A 22,106-nucleotide genomic window follows, 5' to 3' on the forward strand; every position below is an offset into this window, starting at 1 on the left:
GACCCAAGGCATGGTGAAGGAAAATGACAAAGAACTCAATAGGACAGTAAAGCAGGATGGAGTAAACCTGGAAGGAGGAGAGTGCTGAGTGCTCACAGAAGGAAGGAGGAAGGTCTGGAAGTACTAGTAGGGCATGTGGAAGTAGGCGTAAGAGAAAGCATATCCATAGTAAAGACCATGGCTATGAGGAGTGTGCTGTCTTTAGACTACAGCAAGATTTCCTTGATAAGCAGAGGAGGAGGAGAATAAGGAAGAGGAAAAGGAGGAGGAGAAGAGAGAACCGAGAGAGGAAGGGGTCTCTACTGAAGGGCATTTTATTTACAATAATGTGGAGTTCCACACAAAGCAAAGGAAAGGGAACTCAAGCAAGATTAAGGTGGATGGGCATGGAGAAGCAAGAAACAAACCAGAGTAGTGTAGGCAGCCATCAACTTCAAATTGTAGGGGTTCAGAGAAGAGCAGGTGGAGGGACAAGCTCCTTGAGAACTGTAGAGATCATGGTAACGTACCCTAAAAACTCTGGGGTGTTGGGTGGGGGCATCACCACGGGAGGATTTCCAGTGTGAATAGGATGAGGCAGGTGACAGCAGTGCCACCTAGTGGGAAGGCTGGCTACTGACCACAAGCTGAAAGGAGAAGAAATGAGAGCCAGTGTCCTGTGGACCCTGTATCGCCTGTCCTATTGATGATCTAGTTTTCTCAGTTCCAACAAGTTTTCTAAAGAGATTATCCCGATGTTTGTATGAGGAATGGAGAACAAATGTACTCCTTTATATCCCTCTGCTGTTCACTTGGCTCTTCTAGTACAAAATGTTGGCTGTTTGGTTGAAGGCTCTGGCCAGCCTTTCTCCAGAGTATGTGCGTGGTTGGGGTTCAAGCCATCTTGAATAATTATTATTATCTGAAATATGCAGGCTCAGGAGTTCTGGAGCTAAGTGGGACCTGTGCTGCTTTAAAGTTACCTACTGGTAGTGTTTGAAATGAGCCCTGCATCTCTCCTACTCTCACTTTAGGGGTCAGCACTATGCTCTGCAAAGTCTGGGAGGAAGAAAAATGCCTCTTCAGCAGCATCCCTCATCGTTCCCCATCACTGCCTTCATTTGTGCAAAGGAGATTTATTGTCAATTTAAGTAGAAGATCACAGAGCCAAGCAGGCAGCCTCTTCTAACTTCCAGTCCTTCATAGATCAGTGCAGTGGCTTGCTTGTGGTTTAGCAAATTGGCTTTCATGTCTTTCAGAAAACTTGAGACTGTCTGTGGCACGAATTGTACATTACTACCTTGAATGTTGATACAGGAGTGTTCAGATGACTCCCAAGTACTCCTGGGTTGTGTGATGGAGTTATTCCAAGTCTCTCATAGAGCCAAGTGCTATTTAGTTCTAAACAGCTGTTGGACAGCAGTGGCAATGGTGAACCCTGTGCCACGGTGTCAGTCGGAGCTAATGTCTGGATTACATTGATCTCTACACTCCTTTCATTTCGGCATTTAGTGTTTGCTGACTGGATAGCTGACAAACCCTGTGTGTCTTTGGCTGTTTTCCCCACCTACCAGATAATATGTAGTCCTGTCTTCTCTATGCAGTGACCATCGAAGATTCAGGGCATCCCAGTGGTCCTTGGGAGACATGGGCATGAGTTTTAGCAGTTTTCACTGGGTAGGTAGGAGGAGATAGAGATCCTTATTGGTTAATGTGGAAAGAAACTCATCAGCAGGAATTCTGCATGTCTCCCTGTGATTAATAAAGAACCTGGAGCCCTCTAGGCTCAATCTTAGGCTCTAGAGTCATCTGTGGCCAAAAAGGTGCCCTGAAGTCACAGCAAAGTTGTAACTTAGGCAATTTTGAATCTCTTGGGCAAAGCCAGAAATATGAAACAAGCTGGAATTAGGTAAGGGCTTAGGAGTTCCCAGCCAAGAGTGTCATTGAAGAATACATGCCCTGGGTACTAATGAAGGAAAGAAAGAGGCCAGTGGTCCCTTTGTGGTGCAAAAGGAAGCACATATAAGTCCTGTTCCAAATTAGAGATTCATGAGAGATGGAAACCACCCTCACAAAGGAAAGGTGCTCCTTGCCTCTATTTTTTTCTTCTTACTGTAATTAGTTAAAAGAAACTTTTCTTCAATCTTAAAATGATTAAGGCAGTTAAAAGGAATTATTTTTAATTTCTTAGTATTCTTTTTAAAAGGGTGATTTGAAATAGGGGATGGAAAGAGAGAAGAAGAGAGAGAAGAAAAAAGGTGAGGAGGAAAAAAGAGAAATGGAGAGCCTAAAAGAAGGAAAAGTTGGCAAGGAATGGTGCAGGAGAGAAGGAGAGATAAGTGAAAAAAAAACATTAGAACTAGGAGAAAGAGAGAAAAAGACAGAGAGATAGAGAGAGAGAGAGAGAGAGAGAGAGAGAGAGAGAGAGAGAGAGAGAGAGAGAGAGAGAGAGAGAGTGAGTGTTAAGTGCTGAGAGAAAGAAAAATCTGTAGCTAGGGATGAAAGACAGAGATGGAGAGAGGCTGCCAGAGTAGGGTTCAGTGCATCATCATTTGGAGTAAGAAATCTTAGATTTTAATCCAAGCATTGCTATTTATTTTTATTTTTAACTGCGTAACATTGGATAAATCACGTTTTCTCTGGGCCTCAGTTTCTTCTGAGCGCTTCCATCTCCAAATCCCAGGGTTCGCTAACTATACACAAGTTTCTTGGCAGTATCATATAGCCAGTGTTCTGTATATTCTACTGGCCATTGGCATTTCAAACAATTCCCATCATATGTTTCTTCCCTTTTGGGGGGCTGACAACATGTGATTTATGGATTTGGAATAATTGGATTTCTTGGCTTCCATGCACTTTGTGTAGGGAGTATTACATATGTTTCCAGGAAAGTGATTTAAAGGAAAAAAAAATGAGTGAGAACGTGCCAAGTTCTGAAATTTTATTTGCAAGCAAAGCTCCCACTTGTGACACTCCAGTAACATTCTGAACATTGGTAATAAGACCTGACCCCGAGGGGAGGGGTAGTGTTGGAGCCCTGGTGCTAAAGCTGGGCTTATGCTGGAGGAAGCTCCATCTGCCCAATGACCTGGGAGGCAGCGGGCTGCCACCTCCTTTGGGCCAACACATGAATCCACTTAACATCCTTTAAAAATAAAACCTGAGACATGTAGCAAAGATTTCCAGATCACAGCCTTTAAATCATGTAAGGTGATTTGTTCAGCATTTTAATTAGGCAAAATGTTTGGTGGTACCTCCCATGGATCACCCAAGGGCTTCTGAAAACACTCAGGCCACATGGGATGTGCGGATTTTACTCTCTTTACCTGACTTTATTAAAGTCATAGATTGTGTAGGTTCCTCCTTGTTCATTCATTCCTATAGTGGAAATCCATAGTTCGAGCTTGCATTTGGGTTTTTTAAAAAGCCCTGAACAAAAAACTGTTGCCAACTTTCAAAACTTATGGATTTTTATCAATCTTTTCTGTATTTACCATAAGGATATGATTTAGATCTGATGACTCAATTTCAGGCTTATGCTTAAAACTTAGTAACACTTAATAAATTCTTATTAATTGAATGATCAATTAATTTAGCCGACATTTGTACTCTGCCAACCCATGAAGACCAGAATTCCTCTAAGCCTGAGGAAGTGGTTCTTCGTGATTTGGCAGGTTGTTTTTGTGCCAAAAGAAATTCCTTTCTGGCCAACTTCAGCCTGGTTCTCAGATGACAAAGATTGTCATGGTGTCATTTAGGTGTACAAATACATGATGAATGGAGCCATTTCATGCTGCATTTGTCAAAAGAAAAATGTGATCATAAAGTCACAAGGCCAGTGTTTTGGTCTAACTCATAGAGCCTGTTTTGGACAAGAGCAGCCATGTCCCTGGGATGGGCTTTGAGACTCTTCCTTCAAATGCTACCCCATTCTAGTCCACTGACTGAGCCTCCATGTGAATTGTTTACACTTTGGTCCGTCAGGGATCTGTGGTTTCAGGGATGCTGGTGCTCAAGCACAGACACAGATCTCACCCCACCCCAAATCCCACTCCACAGAATAGGTTGACATAGGGAGGAAGCAGGGAAAGGTGGGTGAGAGTTGCTGTTGCTAAAAATATCCTTCATCTTCATGTAACCTGGCTGATGATGTACCTCTGGGCAGAGCTCACGGCTGGTCCTCTGAGAACAGACAGCTAGACCATCATGATAGGAAACCTTAGGTACAAATGAGGCCTTGAACTTAGAGTCAGGAAGATCTGGATTAAAATGCAGCCTAAGACACCTGTGACTTGTGTAACCCTGGGCAAGTCAGACTCTCTGTGCCTCAGTTTCCTTATCTGTTTCTTATCTATAATATGAGGGAGCTGGTCTCAATGGTCTCTAGTTTCCCTTCTAGCCCTAAATGGATGATGCTGTGGTATCTGAGATCATATGTGGAGCCCCTCTAGCTTAGTAGGACCTGCCAGACTTTGTGATTCACTGCAACAGCCCTGGAAAATGTGGCTCTTGGCCACCTGAGATGGAAGGCAAAGACTTGCATGGAGTGCTGGAACTGCCATTGTGAGTTTAGTAGTAAATCCAATGGACCTTAGTTAACTATCCCTCTCCTATTGGCCACTGAATTTCCTGTGAGAAACTCCAACAATTCAAGAGTGCTAATAGCCCATGTAAACATTTCCTGGCTTTGGAGGTAGGTGAGAGAGGTTTCAGCATTTTGTTAACTTTACCATAGTGATGCCAGAGACATTGGTGAGCCCCATTTTTCATGAGAGTCCCTGTTTCTGGGCACTGCTTGTGAGATCGCCTCCACCCACTACTCTAGCAATGTCTCTTGTTGACATTTCCTGAGAAGATTGGCAGGGGTGAGCCAGAAGAAGAGAGAATTAGGAGGGTGTGTCAGAGGAGGGATCTGTAAATATAAGAGAGAAATAGGAAGGTGGAGCTTCAGGAAGGGGAAGAGATTGAGTGGGAGTCATCAAAGGTGACCCAAGGAAAAGGGCAGCTGGCATTGTACAGTCAACTGAAAGGTGACAGAAGACACACATGCAGAGGGTAAAGAAACTGGAAATTTTACTGAGTGGATGGCAAGGAATGGGTTACTGAGAACAGGATTGGAATGGACAAGACCAAGGTCACTGGGAATCAGTCATCAGTTCATACATCTTAGGACTTAGGAAAAACAAATCCTCAGAGAGCTAGATGCTGTTTGATTCAAATAAAGAATGCCACAAAGTTGCATTGGATGGACCTTTTTTTATATAAATTTAACTTCAAATAGTGCAGTTCAAATCCATCCAATCACTCCACAGGATTCATTATTCCTATTCATTGGAACCTAGATGTGCACTCCTCTGTGGACTTTCTCCATCTCCTCAGTAAATGGCAGCTTCTTGAGAGCAGACTGACTTTTTTTTTTTAAATCTTGACCTGCTTAGGACAATGTCTCAATTTAATAGGCATGTAATAATTGCTTTAAAAACTGAATTAAATTAAATCACTTGTCCAACCTATTTCATTCAGTCCAATAAGGTGATGTTTTCCAGATAAAGTAAATGAGGCTACAGAAGATGAAGGGCAGGAGTTAAGGGCTCACAGTTAGTAAGTGATGAAGTTAGTGTGGGAAGGAGAACTGGACCCCAGGTTTCAGTCATTCCTGTTGTCCCTAGCTTTAATTGCTGATGATAGAACCAAAGGTAGAAATAAAAAAAAGTCCCCAACAGCACTGGTTAAAGAGCGCTGAATCAACATCACAATTCAAAATTCCAAATGTTTTATAACATACACATATGTTACTGAGGACTAACTTACTCTAAACATGGTATTTTGGGATCCAGGAGGAGCTTTAGTGTATTCCCAGGATGAGTCATCCTGGACTAGGGGAAAGAATGTGTTGTGGATGACGTCATCTATTTTATGACCTGTGGCAATTCTCACCAACCTTTTCTGCTTTCCTCTTTTGACCAAAACAGTCTGCCAACTCCCAGGACCCACTTACTTAGGCTTAAAGGACTTCTGGTCTTCATGGGACAGCCTATTAAGGTAGATTGGAGCTAGATGGGGGTTAGTCTTTTACTGCCAAACAGCACAGTTTGTATTTGAGACTTATTTGTCCTTTTTTTCCTTTTCGAAGAGGACCAATGACATCATGAGGGGGATGTCTTTTGACTTTTGGGTGAATTGGATGTAAGTGAGGCAGAGTTGCCCAGTCATCAACCTCATTCTCTCTTTCTGAGTCACTAAAGCCCAGGGGCAAGACAAAAGTCAAGATGATTGATGATGGCCCGGGATATGGTGGATGACCTTGGATGCTTGACCAAGCTCCAAGCACTTCACAGCGCTCCACCCCACCACTCATTGCCTCCAACTCGCCAAAGGGTGTGAGGTGTGTTGCTTTAGGTCATTTGCTGAGAAAGATAATCAGGGTATGGATTCTTGGAGCCACAGGTGAGAGTTGGGTGAAACAAATGGACAGCCAGGGTTCAATGAGCAGCCCTGGAAAGGGCTTGGCAAGCCCTTACCCCATAGGGGCCAGAGGGGATGGGGAGCCACTGCAGCTTCTTGAGGAGGAGGACCATATAGTCAGACCTGTGCCTTAGGATCATCGATTTGTCTGCCATGTGGAGGATGAAATGTAGAGGTAGGGAGCTATACATTTTTTATATAAAATTTTCTTTTTTCTTATCATGAACTGAATAAAAATTGGGAAATTATCTTTAGGGAGACCTGATAGGAGGTAATTACATTAGTCCAGTCAAGAGAAGGGATAAGGCCTTAAAATAAAGGAGATATGGGAGGCCTGATGATTGATTCAATAGGAGGGACTTTGGTAAGATGGGAAAGTGAAGTGGGAGCCTTACTTTGGACATGCTGAACTGGAGGTAACTAAGATATGGAAGGAATATTCAGCTAAAGGGAGGGGGTGACAAATTCAGACTGAGAAAGCCGGATTGACACTTTGTTTGTAAAAAGCTGTGATATGGGCTTGCACTCACTGGAGCCATGGTCCAGCAAGCTGGGTGCCACCTGGCCTCTGGTACTAGCTTTGTCATCCCTGGTAACACTCTGAGTCTCTTGGAGACTGATTCCTTGGACAGTCTACCAGTGCCATGCTAGGAAACTGAATCACTTCCATTTGAACTGCCCTAGAAAGATTCTAAAGATCACCTGGAGGGATAAGGTACCAAACACTGAGGTCCTTATTCCAACTAAACTACCAATCATTTAAACTCTGCTTCAGGGATCACAACTCTGATAGTCTGGCCACATCGTTCAAATGCAAAAACACATGCTGGTCAAAAAGACTATTTGATGGAGAACTCACACAGGGCAGACATTCACATGATGGTCAGAAGAAGAGATACTAGGACACTTTCAAGGTCTCTCTTAAGAACTTTGGAATTGATTATGTGACCTGGGAGTCACTGGCACAGGACCATTCAGCGTAGTGTGCCCATATCAGAGAAGGTGTTGTGCTTTATGAGCAAAGCAGAATTGAAACAGCACAAAGGAAACATAGGATGGGCAAATTTAGAGTAACCACCCCAAATGTTCACACGGACTATCTATGCCCAATCTGTGGTAGAGCATTCCTAGTTCTTATTGGTCTGATCAGTCACAGTCAGACATACTGAAACTTGATTCTAATATAGTCGTATCATTTTGGTCCTCTTCAAGAATGAAGAGGAACTTCCAACCAACCAACCCTCTTTGGTGCCACATTTGGTGCCACATTATTAAGCTAGAGCTCTTCCAGGGGAAGACACTTGAGGTGATGAAGGCCATAAGTAGAAGAGAAAAGACTCAGGAGGGACTTCATAGTTCAGGTCAAGTATTTTAAGGACCGTCATGTGGAAAGGGGTTAGAGTTTTTCTTCTTGACCCCAGAAGGCAGCACAAGAAGAAATGGGGTCAAATTGCCAAGAGGCAGATTTAGGCTCGACATCAGAAAAAAATGTCTAACAATAAATAGACATATTCAGAAATGATGATGGTCTGGATTTCTAGGTTTTCTCTTCAGATCTCACCTCTGAGACTAGCTGTGTGTCTTTGGCTAAGTTACTTAAGCATTTTGGATCTCAGTTTTCTCATTAATAAAATAAGGGGGGGCGTGAATTAAATGGCATCTGGTACTCTTCTAGTTCCATGGAGATGATGTGCATATAAAGACAAAAAGGGGTAGCATCTTGTCACTCTAACTGGGGTAAGGCAACTGAGTGAATGATATTTTACCCACTTTTACATGTGCAAATGAAATGGGTTGCCTCTGGCAGGTTGCGGGTTCCTCTTCATTAAAATTATTGAATGGATCATTTGTCAGTGATGCAGTAGCATCCAGTGTGGACTGTGTTCTGGTTCATATATGGGTAGATTTTGATGACTTTTGAAACCTCTCTTAGCTTTGAGCCCCTGAAATTTCACTTTAGCTGCACCTTTGTGATCAGACCTTCACTCAGATCCTTCTATGGGAAAAGATGGAAATGGGTGGTTGTAGTTTCTCTTCCAATTCATGTTTCATGGATGAAGAAAACATGGACAAGAGAGATAAGTGATGTACTATCCAACATCCAAATGGCTACTGCATTCAGGAAGTGACTTCCCATCACCTATAGCCATAAATTCTGAATGTCCCTGTCAAGATCCTTTGAATTACTTCAGATTTCCTCCCAGGCACAATGCTAGATGGAATAAGCTGTGGATTGAGCCAAGAGATCTATCTTTAAATCCTGGTTCTGCTACTGGTGAGCTGTGTGACTGTACAATTAGCACAACTTCTCTAAACCTCCAGTTATTCCTCTGTACAATGGGGGCATGAAGACTGATCTTCAGTTTCACCAATAGAAGGAACTCTCAGTTGAGGAAATTCTCTCTGCTCACACAAGTCAGCACCTTCTCTGCAACATTGATTGATGAGGAGATTTTCAGTGATTTGTGACCCACTGGGGATGTGTTCAAGGTGAGATGTGAACTTGAGTCTTTTGTCTCCAAATCTTATCTCTGTCCACCCAGCTAAGGTACTTTTCTATCTGCAAAATGGAAATAATTCTTGCATTCCTTTGCTCACTCATTCCCAGAGCTTTTGGGATGAGATCACTTGATAAATGGGAAAGTACTATTATGATAGAGAAAAACTTCAGAATGAATTTCAAAATGGGAATATAATTTATGCTTCTAGACTATGAGGAAGCCCCTGAAATGGTATATATAACACACAGTCAAGTGGTTAAGGCCTTTGATAAAAGATGGATGGTACAGACATCGACATCTTAAAAAGTTAAATATATATATATGTGTATATACACACAAATATATGAAAGAAAAGGTAGGAATTAAAGAGAAAAAGGAAGAATAAAAGATTTCATCTGGAAAAATGGAAGTTTCAACTTGAAGAAAATAAAAAGTCCAAGGCAAAGGCACAGTATTAAAGCTTTGTGTCACATAAAGGGACCCCAGAGATCCGTGTGATCTAATCAGGAGGCTCTTCGGACCTGATGAAGTATCTGGCAATCAAGTTCTTCATCATCAAATGAGAACTGTGTGCACTCTTTGGGACAGCTCTATGCACTCTGCGCAAGACTCCATCCGGAAACTGTTGGGCTGGTGGACTAAAATAAGGCTCTATTCAGCCATCTAGCTAATAGTTTACATGAGCTGTAACTCATGTAACTACCATACTGGTAGAGTTTTAAGAAACTTAATTTTTTAAAAACTTGTTGAATAATTCATTGGACTCAATGGCATTTCTTGCAAAGGACAAAGACTTTAAAAAATCAAGGATTTAATATCAGAGACTCTGTTGAGGAAGTAGCACAGCATACTGGGTAGTATGTTGGGTTGGGACAGAGGAAGGCCTGGGTGTCCTTCCTTAGTCAACATTTAACCCTAAATTGCTTGTAACCTATATGTGTCAGAGGCATTTGGAAGCTGATCCTTCCCATTGGTTGGAATGGGGCACTAACTGTTATAGAATAAGGTCCTAATTAATGTGACTGCCTCCCTGGATAGAGGTAATATTGCGTAGTGGATGATGACATACTGAGCTTGGAGCTGGGAAGACTGGCTTTGAAAGTCTCTGATACTAGACATTTGACCCTGGGCAACTTGCTTAATTTTCATAAGCCTTGTACAAGTCTCTTGGCCTTGTTTACTAAGTCATGGAAGGCTCCCTATTCATGTTGGTAGAGAGAGCTCTTACATCTGGTTATGTCCATGTTAAGCACAGAGTCCAATTCATATCCTTATACCATGGTGCCATTTTTGACACCTACTCCTCCTACCTTGATATCTATTCCATTGTGTTTTGTTTTGTTTCAGTGATAGTCCTGCTGTCAGCAAATCTCATTGATGACTATCATTTACAAGAACAGAAAAAAAAATATTTTTAGAGCAGTGAATAATGGGACCCCATATAAATTGAAATGAATAACCATTAATTTGCAGACCCAGACAATAGTTGTGTCTGGAAAAGCAGAAAATGTGTGATTTCAGTGTGTATGTGTAGTTTTCATATTTGCAACTACTGTCCTTGTACATGGAATAGGTTGGTTTTTCTAAACTCAGTAGCAAACTTTTCTTTTCATTGCCTAAAGCCTGTGAGCGGCCAGAATGAAAAGTAACCCACAGCAGCCAGGGCTTTCAAAAACACGCCTTGTTTATTAAAGAGACACACGTAGGCACAGTCACAAGACCTGCTCTTCTGTGAAACGTTCCCCTAGTTGACCACAGCCTGATTGATTTCTCCATTTTCCAAGTGGACTCCCCCTTCTCCCTCTGAGGCTTCTGGCAGGATGTGCCCCTTCATGGCATGGCTGGACTCTCCTTCCCAGTAGCACATCAGCCTCCCTGACAGTTGGGCATCTGGTCTCCCATTACAATCCCCCTCCCCCGCTGAAAGGCACTGACTCATGCCAACTTTTGAATGTAGTCACTTATAAAATTATAGCTCTTAATTCAATGTGTGATGAAAATTAAATTTCCAAGCACACAGGCATGGATTGGTGATACTTTCCCAAGTTCTTTCCTTTCTCAGGAATGAGATCAGAAAAAATTCCATTTAAACCTCAATGTGATTTCAGACCTGAAATCTTTTTTTTTTTTTTACTTGCAGTAATTGCATTTGAAAAGAGATATATGGATATGTCATCTAGCATATGCTGTCAGTTCTTTTTCCTAATTGTAATGGTTGTTAGAGTCTCTTGTGTCATCTTTTAAAAAAGGGAATGATAGTCTATCCATATGCTACTTTTTTAAAATAATTTTTTTCCCTTCTTTGGGTGTTGCAAAAGTTTTCAAGGGGCATAAATATCTTACCCAGAAAATAGCTATGGGCCTAAAACATTGCAACTCTATATTGTACAAACATTGCTATAAAGGAAGAAACACCCTATTAAGTTTCATTTGGTGTTTGATCTGTGATTAAAAAAATAAAACAAACAAAAAACTTTTCATCTTCCAAGTCATAAAATCTTAGAGAGCAAGACTACACCAGTGTGCCCTGGGACAATTGAGACTCACAGGGTTAGAGGCCAGAAGGGCACAATGCGCACCTCTCGTGCCATTGTGTGTTATCTTGGTATTTTTCGCTAGATGAGTAGATGACTTCTGAAATCCGTTGGCTTGATAATGTAGAGATACAGATAAAGCTGTCAAGGCTTTTAGTAAGGTCAGAAAAATAAATAAATAAAACTGCCCCAAACAGGCTACAGACCAATGTTTTTTATCAAGAGAAACAATGTAGAGGTGTTCAATAAACCTTTAGATTCATTGGTTTCCATAGGATTGGGTAAAGGATGATTATTATGAAGTTTAGAACTTAGCAACAGAATTTGAGTTTCACATTAGCTAAAATTCTGGACATTTTTTTCTGCATAAAGTTTATAGGAAGGTTCTAAATTAGAAATGTGTCCCTTCTTATAAATTTTGGAGTTGACTTGTGCCACAGTAAGACATCCATATGTGAACAACACCATGAAGTAATAGAATAGAAGCAATTTCATTTTTCAGGTTTTTAAGTGGTCTCTATCTTACCCTTGGTCCTTGAAATCAATATCTGATTCAGGGTAATTTCATTAATCAAAGCTGAATTTCCTTGTTTGTTGCTGGAGGTTCTAAGTCCATAAAACAGAAGGGAGGCATTAAAGGCACACTGAAGCACATAGGAAGAGCCTTCTAGAAGCCCCAGATTCTGATCTTGCTGCAGCTACTCACAAAGCTGTTTGACCTAGAGGAAGTTACTTGATTTTGTTGTCTTTCCACTGGGAAAACAATATCTGTTTTAGCTGCTTCCTAAGGTTACGGGGATCATGTGAGGAAGCACACAGAGGTGAGGGAATGCAAGGGGACAATGCACTCACTTCCCAAGAGCACAGTCATTCCCTATCTCTCCTCATAGTCTCCTGGGGTTATTTAAAGGTTCAGGCAGAAACATTTTCTCTCTCATTTTCTTCAAGCTGAGGTCTCTTTTGGGGTCATGGAGTGTCTTATTTCTGATTAAGCATTAATAGTCTATTGCTTTATGTGAAATTTTAAAGAAGAGAAACTCCAGCTCAATTTGAATTTCATTACTTTGGGGACTGGATCACCTGCCATCCACCTGCCTGAGTTTGGCTGGAAAGGATTTATAATGACTCAGGTCATGAAAAACCATGTAAGTAAACACATGGGTGCCCAGTGTGCATATGAACTAGAAACCATGATACAAAAATCTGTGTTTCACAAACCATACTCAGAAGGTTCACTTCATATGTAATTTCCCTTTTGCTTCACCCTCTTGTTCAACAACTTTCTCCTTACCACTCAACATCAGGCACAGCAATTTTTATATCCACTAGATAATCCAAAAAGAGAAGAAAAAGACACATCCAAATTGATTCAGTGATGTGTGGTCTCTGCAGAAGGTATAGGAAGAAATCCCCACCAATTTGTGGGGATAAGATCTTATCTTTAGCTCAAATCTTCCTAATTTGTCCCCATTCTATTTACATACATGTATGTTATAAATATATGCTATATATTTTTTCTATATTTACAGTATATATGTACACATACTTCTCTGTAGCCAGAGTCATGGTTCATGGACCTACAAGTTCTTCAGCATGGTCTGATGAAAGAGAACATATTTTTTGGAAAATCATAATCATTTGGCAACTTCTCCAATTATTGTGAAAACCAGGTAAAGCTATCATACTGCCTAGTATTCTTTCTGAAAAGAAGAAAAAAATCACTTTACCTCTAATTTAGGGTTCACTTTATTTGTCTTATTTTATGAAGAAATTATGAAATATGCTGATTCCACAAATTGGAAATATTTACAGTTTTTTGTTTTTTATATACAAAGCATGGCTGAGATTTTGAGTCATGGTGTCCTGCTGCTGTCCATGGTTCAGCACAGAGATATCCTCAGGTCATGGGGATTCTTTTAATTTGTATATTGAAGCCAACAGAGACAACACCCATCTTTCTTTCTCCCCTGTCTTTTTCGCATGCTAGTCAAAGTGTTATTTAGGCCATAGGAGAACCCAATTTTTATTTCACTTATTCCCTCTTCTGAAAAGTCTTCATGAAAGTGGTTTGAAAAACTGATCAGAAAGCTCTTCCGAGAATGCTCCTGGAAAGTTCTTAGCCCAGCAGAAAGAAATGAAGAGATACATGTGGCCAAGTACAGGAAGAGAAACGTTGATGAAAATCCAAGAGAAAATTGTGCCAGGAAGTTCCACAACATCAGAAAGCTGGCAGTAAAAGCCAGTAATGTTTCCATATTGGATGAGTCCTTGGTCATATCCTTTTCAGATGGAAATCCAGAAGAAAGAAAAAGTTTTCAGTTTAAAAAAAACATGTTATACTCTTCCATTAAATATTAGTTGTGGCCCTCCATTGCTCATATTGTCTGTCATTTCCTGTTAGAGAAAGAAAATGAATTAATCAAAATGCGTTTACAAGGAAGGAAATTAATGGTTTTGATTGTCAGAGATTTCAGAGAAATTGGTTAATTTCCCTCTTTTTTTAAGGGGGAGGGTGGCACTTAAGTAGATGGTACTACATGGTGGAATTCACGAGACCTTAGACTAGCACTCTAAGAGAGCCAAGTATTCTAGTCACTGTGATGTAGGAGAAGGGGAGGAAAGTGTGAAACCTTTCCTTCTTGACCTCTACCTTAATATGATTTGGAAAAATACAAATACAAAGCAAAAAGGGATCAAGTATCCAGATTTGTTCACATCTTGGGCCTTTCTTCTGAGATTGTCAGCAAAGGTGGCAACCAGTGCCAGTGGGATGGCAACTTTACCACTGGAAAATGCAAAGGGCTACCAGATGATAAAATGGAAGCTTCATTAAGGTAATAGCTGTTTGCTGGTTTGGAGCCTAACAAAGTGCCTTACTCTTTGCAGGCACTGAGTACTTGGGAGGAGATATTTTAAAAGGGAACTTTGAGATCATGTAGTCCAGCAGTTTACAGACGAGGAAACTGAGGTCTAGCACGTGGAGGTGATCACTGTACCATTGGCTGTATAGGAGTAGTGATGTGCCACGAACAGCAGGGTTTGGGGTTTGAGCAGGTATGGGAAAAAAATACTTTTTTTTTTTTCTCAAAAGACCAGGATATAGTTAAAACTCTCTTAAGTTGCTTTGGAAAAGACCATTTACAAAGAATGCCTGAAATAGGGAAAAGTCTTTTGGGAAGGAAATGAAAATAGAGGCCCAATGGATGACCCAAGAAGGCTTCACCTAGAGGTGACAAGAAACAAGCTAATTTGAGTTATATGAGGGAATTTTTCCAGTCATGAACCCCATTGAAAATAACTTTTATGTTATAGTAGGGACAGAAAAAATAAAAGCCTTGCTCACCTGGCTACACACATTTCCATCCTTTTCAACATTATTTCACATCTATAATCAGACAAGTGTCTATTGGCACATGAAGCCACTCTCCACAAATACTTATAGTGGTGTAGCCCACATTCACACACACACACGTGTGCACACACACACACACACACACACACACCCTCTCTGGACAGAAAAAACGATAGTTATGCAAGATCATTCTTCATGGATGCTATATGACTTTTATAGAGTCTTCAAAGGTATATTGAAAAAAGGGGGAGCATGGAGTGGCACTTGAGGGGAGGTTGCTTTGGAATGTTTTTTTTTTTTTAATTCAAACTTTCTGAAAAATTGGCATTTTTTTTCCCATTTAGAGACCAAATACCTTGAAGTCAGGACATGTTCAGGACCAAAGTACTGTACCGTATGCCTCAAATTCCAACCTACTACAAAAGCCAGGTTTCAGAGTTTCAGGGGAAGGCAGGGAAGGCACAAGTTGGGAAAATGTATTTTGTGGTCACTAGAAATGACTGAATGGTGGCTGGAACTTTATAAGATAATGTTGCAATTTGTAAACTTGATTTGGGAGAAGTTCCCTCCAGATCAGTCTTCTCCATCCCCTAGTTCAGCTTCACCTCTTCAGAAATGATTCTTCCTGCCTTTGTATTCCTTTTCAAAGCAAACAGAATGCTTGAAACAGTCACTTTTCAGAAGCAATGACTGCAGTCTTCCTTGTCCTCTCATTCTTTTGGACATTAGCTTTTCAATTAAAAAAACAAGTTTAAAAAAAGGATAAAGGAGTATTATCCATCCTAACTAATATATTTTTTTTAAATTAATGGTTAAAATATTTCAGAAAGCATTCTAAATGAAGCAGTTCCTTTTTTTTCTTTCACTTATATCACTTTCAGCCAGACCTAGTAAAACTACTAACAAGAAGGAAGCAGGCTTCATTTTTTCATTTTGATGGTCTTTTAAGCAGGCATACCTAAGAAAGTCAAGAGTATTGTATTCTTTGGTCAGGGCCAAGATGCCTATTTTCAAATATGCATTTTTCCCCAAATAAGCTAAATGGATATATATATATATATATATATATATACATATATATATATATATATATATATATATACACACGCATATATATGTATATACACACTCATATATGTATATATATGTGTGTGTATAAAATAAATTGTACATAGTTTTAATCGTGCTAAGTGAAACTAGAAATGGGTACTCTTTTTTTCTCCATCCTTCACATGGGATTTGCTTTAAAAAGTATAAATCACATATGAAATCCTTAAAAGTGGGAGCACCTTAAGAGAGTTTTCACTGTATTAACATCAAACTCTGTTAATGCAATCTCCTCCATGGAGATATAGATAGATCTATATCCTGCCACGGGTTATACTAACATCAAAAGGAGAGCCTAGGTATGATGATTCTGAACTAGAGATATGACACAGCAAGTTAGAAAAGGCACAGATCATCCAAGCAGAAATGTGCTTGGATGCCTCCAGACAGGTTGAATATTGAAAATATTCAACCAACTTTTAAGCAGCAAAACTGTGCCACAGAGAAGGAGGTTACTTCCTGGAAGTTAACCTCCCGGAAGTGGCTCCTGTGGAAATGACATCACAGCATCAGCCCATGCTGATTGACTGTCTTTGTGCCGCCTTTCCCTGATGTGACATAACAACATGGTAACTCCCTAGAATTCAGCGTACCTTGTAGGTAACTCTGGTGTCGGGGGCACCACCGGGCAGCTGGGCAAGTCGGTTATTTCAATACCCCTCAATCTCTAATATAAATATAATAATCATATGGTAAATATTGCACAGACACATACATGTAAAACATGGCTAGATCATGCTAGTATAAATTATGTACAAATGTATAAATACATGTAAAGCACAAAACACCCAGTATCTGCAATGAATGAGGAAATCTCTGCAGGGCAAGACATTGCCAACATTTGTTAGGAGGTCATGGATCATTGCTTCTCCTGGTTCACCTCTGTGCATTGGAAAGCCCATTAAGTCAATGATGAATTTCTTTTTTGGAGGATTCATGTCAATATGTCTGAAATTGCTTTTGTTTGGACTTGTTAGCCATCTCCCCTTAATTCTCCTTTCAAAATTGCACCAAAAATGGAAACTCATGTAAAATTTCACTAATAAAGGGCCTTGTGTCCAGTCCGCATTTCCTCTCTAACGTGAAAAATTAACATGGTGGAGGAGCAAATTATTCTCCCTTCTGCCCTAATTCTTGGCATTTTTCTTCCCATGATGCAATACAGGTGATGATGTGAGGATTATTTTTCCAAATTTCCTTTTGTTAAAGGCATTATTCCTTCTCTCAAGCATTCCAATAGCAAGAGCAGACTGGCGCAATGTGGGATGTATCCAATAGAAATATAGGAAGTGACTTGTTCCAATGTTACATGGGACCATTAGGAACTCCCACTGAAGGGGGCTTCCTGAAATAAGGCTGTCAAATTATATAATTTCTGGAAGGACACTAGAAATGGGTCAACTGATCAGGTGAGGAGCAAAGAAAATGTTCAATAGGACCAAGAGATAATGGAGAGCTGAGAGAGACCTTGAGAGGCCAGCATCTTCATTTCAATGGTAAGGAAGTGGCACACCAAAGAACTCATGTGTCTTGCATTACCACCAACTATTCCTAGTAATTACTAGCATTTTCATAGCACTGTAAGGTTTACAAAGGTCTTTGCCAATATTAATTCATTTTATCTTTAAGATAACCTGGGATGCAGGTGATATTACAATTCCCATTGTTCAAACTAGGAAAACAAGGCTGGTAGGAATAAAATTATTTGCCCAGATCACCAAATTTGAACTCAAGTCTTCCTAACTCAAGGTCCAACACTCTACTCACTGTATCACATAACTGAATTCACTTAGTAAGTATTTGAACTAGGATTCTAACTCAGGAACTCTGTGTTTATCGCAATACCTGTGCCAATGACATCCTTTTCCTCTCCTTACTATTTTTACACTTGCAGATCTGATTTATATAATTGAAAACCCCCAGTTGAAAAGTTGTGTAGGAGAAGGGAATTTATTGTCTTCCTTGAAATGGTGTTAGCGATCACAGGATGTCGCAGGGACTCTGTTTCCCCCAGTATGATACATGAGCATTCATATTAATAAGGCATTACATTATTTGAGAAATATTTTTAGGACTGTGTCTCTGAATAGACAGAGATGCCAGAGAAATGTGCAGAAATGAGTGCAACCATGAAGTACAAAGATACAATAGCGAGAAATGGCTCTCACCAATCCAGCAGGACTAAGCCTCTAGAGGATGATGGCCGGCATGGGTCTCCCAGACATTTTCTCATCTAAAAGTGGCAGCAGGTTCCCCCAGCCGCAGAGTGCACCCTTCAACACAAATGGGCAGTGATGGGCCCCGGACCAGAACTCACTTTTTCTGCCATTTCGTGGGAATGGTGCAAGGAGTGCTCTCGTTCAGAGAACATGCGTCTTTGTTCATAGCTGGCCAGGCGGCAAGTAAGCCAAGAGGAAAGGGTACAGCCCCCAATCCCGATGCAGGCTAGTGACATGGAGGCCAGGCGCAGTGGGTAGAGTGAGGATGTCTTCTTGGTTACAGCTCGGAGGAACTGGAAATTCAGGATGCCACCAATTAGCCCACAGATGCAGCAGGCTGAAAAAAGGATCATCTGTTGAGAAATAAGAGATGGGTCATTGGATGAAAGAGGTGGAGAGAAGATCCAGACTCAGAGGGCATATGACCACTGAATTAATGAAAACAACGTGTTCATTGAGCACTTTGTATATGCCAAGTATTGTGCTTCAAACCAGGGATACAAATAGAAAACAACAAAACAAAGCAAAATGTGGCAGTCCATGCTATCAAGGAGATCACACTCTAATTGAGGAACATTGTTTGCACAAATGATTTTTGTCACAGGGCTGATGGTAAGGCTCAGAAGTCCTTAGAAAGCATCAGCAGGTCAGACTCAGTGCCTCGTAGCCTAGCGGGTAGGGGTACTGCAGATGTGAAGGTTTAGCAGTACTCTGTCTCACTACAGGGCTTGTGGTTAGTGACTCAGCTCATCCAAGTTGTAAAGGGAGGGAGACATACCTAGTTGGGTTCTTTCCATCCAGTGGGCCTGGATAGGGTCAAGGCTGGGTGTTTTCAGAGAAGAATTGAAGGGAAGTTGAATGAATGAGGCTCTGAGCTGCTTCACAGTGGGTTCTGTCTTTTCCCTTTCTTTGTATCTGGGTGTTTAGTTCAATGCCTGACACTTAGTAAGTAATTAATAAATATTTGTTGACTTGATTGAATGAGTGAAAATGTCTTCCTTAAGTACTTGCTAGTACCAAGCACTGTGCTGAGTGCTGGGTATACAAATATAGTCCTTGTCCTTCAGAGGCTTATATTTTAATAGGAAAAGATGACATACAGAAAAGTGAGGTAGCCAGGGAGGAGTGAGTGTGAGTATACATATTAAATACAAAACATCTTTTACACAGTATGAGACCACATTCTTGAGATATCTCCCAAAGGAGGGTGGCTGATCTGGGGTACATTCACAGGAGATTAATAAGTGCTCAGAATTTGATTGATTCTTTAGTAAATACTTAGGAAATTCAATTCAGCATGGAATGATTTCTATAAATTCTTATATATGTATATATATGAATATATAAACATACATATATACACAATCATATATGCACATATGCTTCTGTGTTTAAACACATACATAGCCAGTCAGAATTCAATTCAGTTTAATTCAACAAACTTTTACCAATCTCCTACTCTATCATGGCACTGGGGTAAGTGTTGAGAATATAAAGATGAACCATAGAATGGTACCTACCATCAGTGTTTAGATCCATCTATGGGGAAACCACATTTACCCAGAAAAGTCAGAAGTCACCTAATCTTTATGAGAGTGGCTCATAAAGTGGTATCTTGGGAGACGCACCTGACATGAGCCTTGGAGAAAGTTAAGAATTCTAAAAGGGGGAGATGAGGTGGGAATGAATTCTAAGTATGCAAAACATCTTGTGAAAGGCATGGGGAAAAATAGGGAGGTGGAGAGGGAACACAAAGTTTGGGGAATTAGCAAGTAAGGCAGTTTAACTGGATCCAAGAGTGACTGAAGGTGAGTGACTCGAAGGGAGTTGGTAAAAGCAGACTGAAAACATGGGGATGGACAAATGAAGTCTCAGTTTTCACAAAGCAGGGAGGGCATAGGTCCCAGAAACAATAGATTAATTAGACTGCTGTGAATTCAGAACAGTTTGTGAGCACTTAGAAAATAAAATAGGAATTCCCAGGAATCAGCTTGGGCTCTCTAAGAAACAAACCTTTCTTTTTTTTTTTTTTTTATCAGACAGATTTCTCTGTGGGTCAAGGAAGCGTTGGAAACACTGAACATCTTGCTTTTCGCAGTCATTAAGTTAATCATTAGGACATTACAAAAAAACCTACCCTGGGATGAGCACTCTCCTAGGTCCTGAAGAGGCAGAGAACTGCAAAGTGTTTTTGAACAAATTCTGTCTTGACAGCCATATGAACAGGACTGATAAATGTGACCTGAGTGATAGTACTATTATATGAGTGGATATCTGATTGATAGACTATACCCCATCAGTGTCCAATCTTGAACTGATGTCAACTTGGACAGAGGGTTGGTGGTGAGGAAACGATGCTTTTGGACTCAATTTCAAAGGAAATTGAAAGCTTGCCATCTTAAGAATGCAACAAAAAACCCCAGAAGTAATATAGGGGATTCCTTTCATAGATGGGACATTGGACAAGAGTGCTTCAAGGATCACTTTCAACTTAAGATTCTGTGATGCTATGGCTAAATTTATTGTAGGGCTCACAAATGATGCATTATCGATAGAGATTGGGACAGCTAGGTGGTGCAGTGGTTAGTGTCAGGTCTGGATTCTGGGAGACTCGTTGTGAGTTCAAATATGACTTCATACACTAGCTGTGTGATCATGGGCAAGGTACTTAACCATGATTGCCTCAGTTTCCTCATCTGTAAAATGAGTTAGCGAAGGAAATGGCAAACTAGTATCATTGTCAAGAAAATAACAAATGGGGTCATGATAAGTGACTGAAAACAACAAGAACAACTTTGATAGGGTTTTGGAACTCACAGCTGAGTAAACTCTCACTATAAATGCAGGTTAACACTTTCTCTGCAGTCTATAGTCTTAGCTATAGAGTTTAGTGACAGAGAAGTTTAGTGACTTTCCAGGGTCAGGTAGTCAAGTCTTCCAGGCTTTCAGAGAGTTCTCTATTCCTCACAGTACAGAACTCTATTGAATACAGTTTGTGTTGTTGTCAGTATAGATTTGACAAATTAGTAATGTATTTGACCAATATTTCCAGGATATTACTAATTTCTCATATATTTTAAGCTCAATAAATGATCATGACAGCATTAGTTCAAGAAGTTCCTTCATGGCTAATGAAATAAGGACTTTGAAAGAAATGTTCTTTCTCTAAACAAAGCAAGTGACCTAGTTGAGAATCACTCATAGAAGACACTCAGTTATCTTTGAATCATCATTGGATTAAACCTTTCCACCATCTACCAAGATATCTAGGTAAGACAGAAGACCTAAGGGGGATGGGAGAGAGGGATTTCTGGTGTCATCTATGAATGTGATAAAATCGTAGATTTAGAATTGGGAAGGGAATTAGAGCTCATTAACATCCCCTGTTTACAGGCAAAGAAACTGATGTACAGGATAGTTAAATGACTTGCCTAGCATCACACAGCCATCAAGTGTTTGTGGGGGTTCAGGAGACTTAAACTTGCTATCTCCAATTTGAGTGCCTTTTATACTGTGATCTAATGGACATGGGGGAGTCTTCTCTGGTGTTCCTGAGAATTTCTCTTCTAGTTCATCTTCTGCACCAGAGGTTGGCACATAAGTCATAATCATTTTTATGAATCTTCCTGGATATGGAGAAGAAGGTGGCAATATAATCCACTGAATGGTGTCTCTAAATACTGCTGGAGGCGAGGGCCAGGGCATATGGTAGAGGCTGCGATCTGATGGTTTTCTTCTTGATAAATGGGATCAGAAAGAGGAAGATCAAACTCTTTTGACTTTGTCACCCCAGCTAGAGAGAAAGCCTAACTGTATGGATGGAGTCAGTGCTCTGGCAGGCAGAAGGAGTGACAGTGAGAAGACTGTGGGAAGGGAGTTCCCAAGCTGAAACTCTCACCCCTCCAAGGACACATTTCCATGAGGGTCTTTTTTAATCTTTGTCAATGTT

General features: G+C 40.5%; 1 protein-coding gene across 2 annotated transcripts in view; it reads right to left on the minus strand.

The window, feature by feature from the left end:
• Positions 1–13,813: 13,813 nt before the first annotated feature.
• The window catches only part of TMEM196 (transmembrane protein 196), a 58,638-nt gene continuing 50,345 nt past the window's right edge, over positions 13,814–22,106 (minus strand). For both annotated transcript variants that reach the window (XM_072650233.1, XM_072650232.1), the window contains exons 3-4: positions 18,256–18,510; positions 13,814–13,873 (exon numbers count right to left, since the gene is read on the minus strand). In XM_072650233.1, coding sequence (XP_072506334.1) covers positions 13,814–13,873; positions 18,256–18,510 — 315 coding nt within the window. The remainder of the gene's footprint in view (positions 13,874–18,255; positions 18,511–22,106) is intronic.

The sequence above is a fragment of the Notamacropus eugenii genome, chromosome 3, assembly GCF_028372415.1.
Source record: "Notamacropus eugenii isolate mMacEug1 chromosome 3, mMacEug1.pri_v2, whole genome shotgun sequence".
Classification (NCBI taxonomy): domain Eukaryota; kingdom Metazoa; phylum Chordata; class Mammalia; order Diprotodontia; family Macropodidae; genus Notamacropus; species Notamacropus eugenii.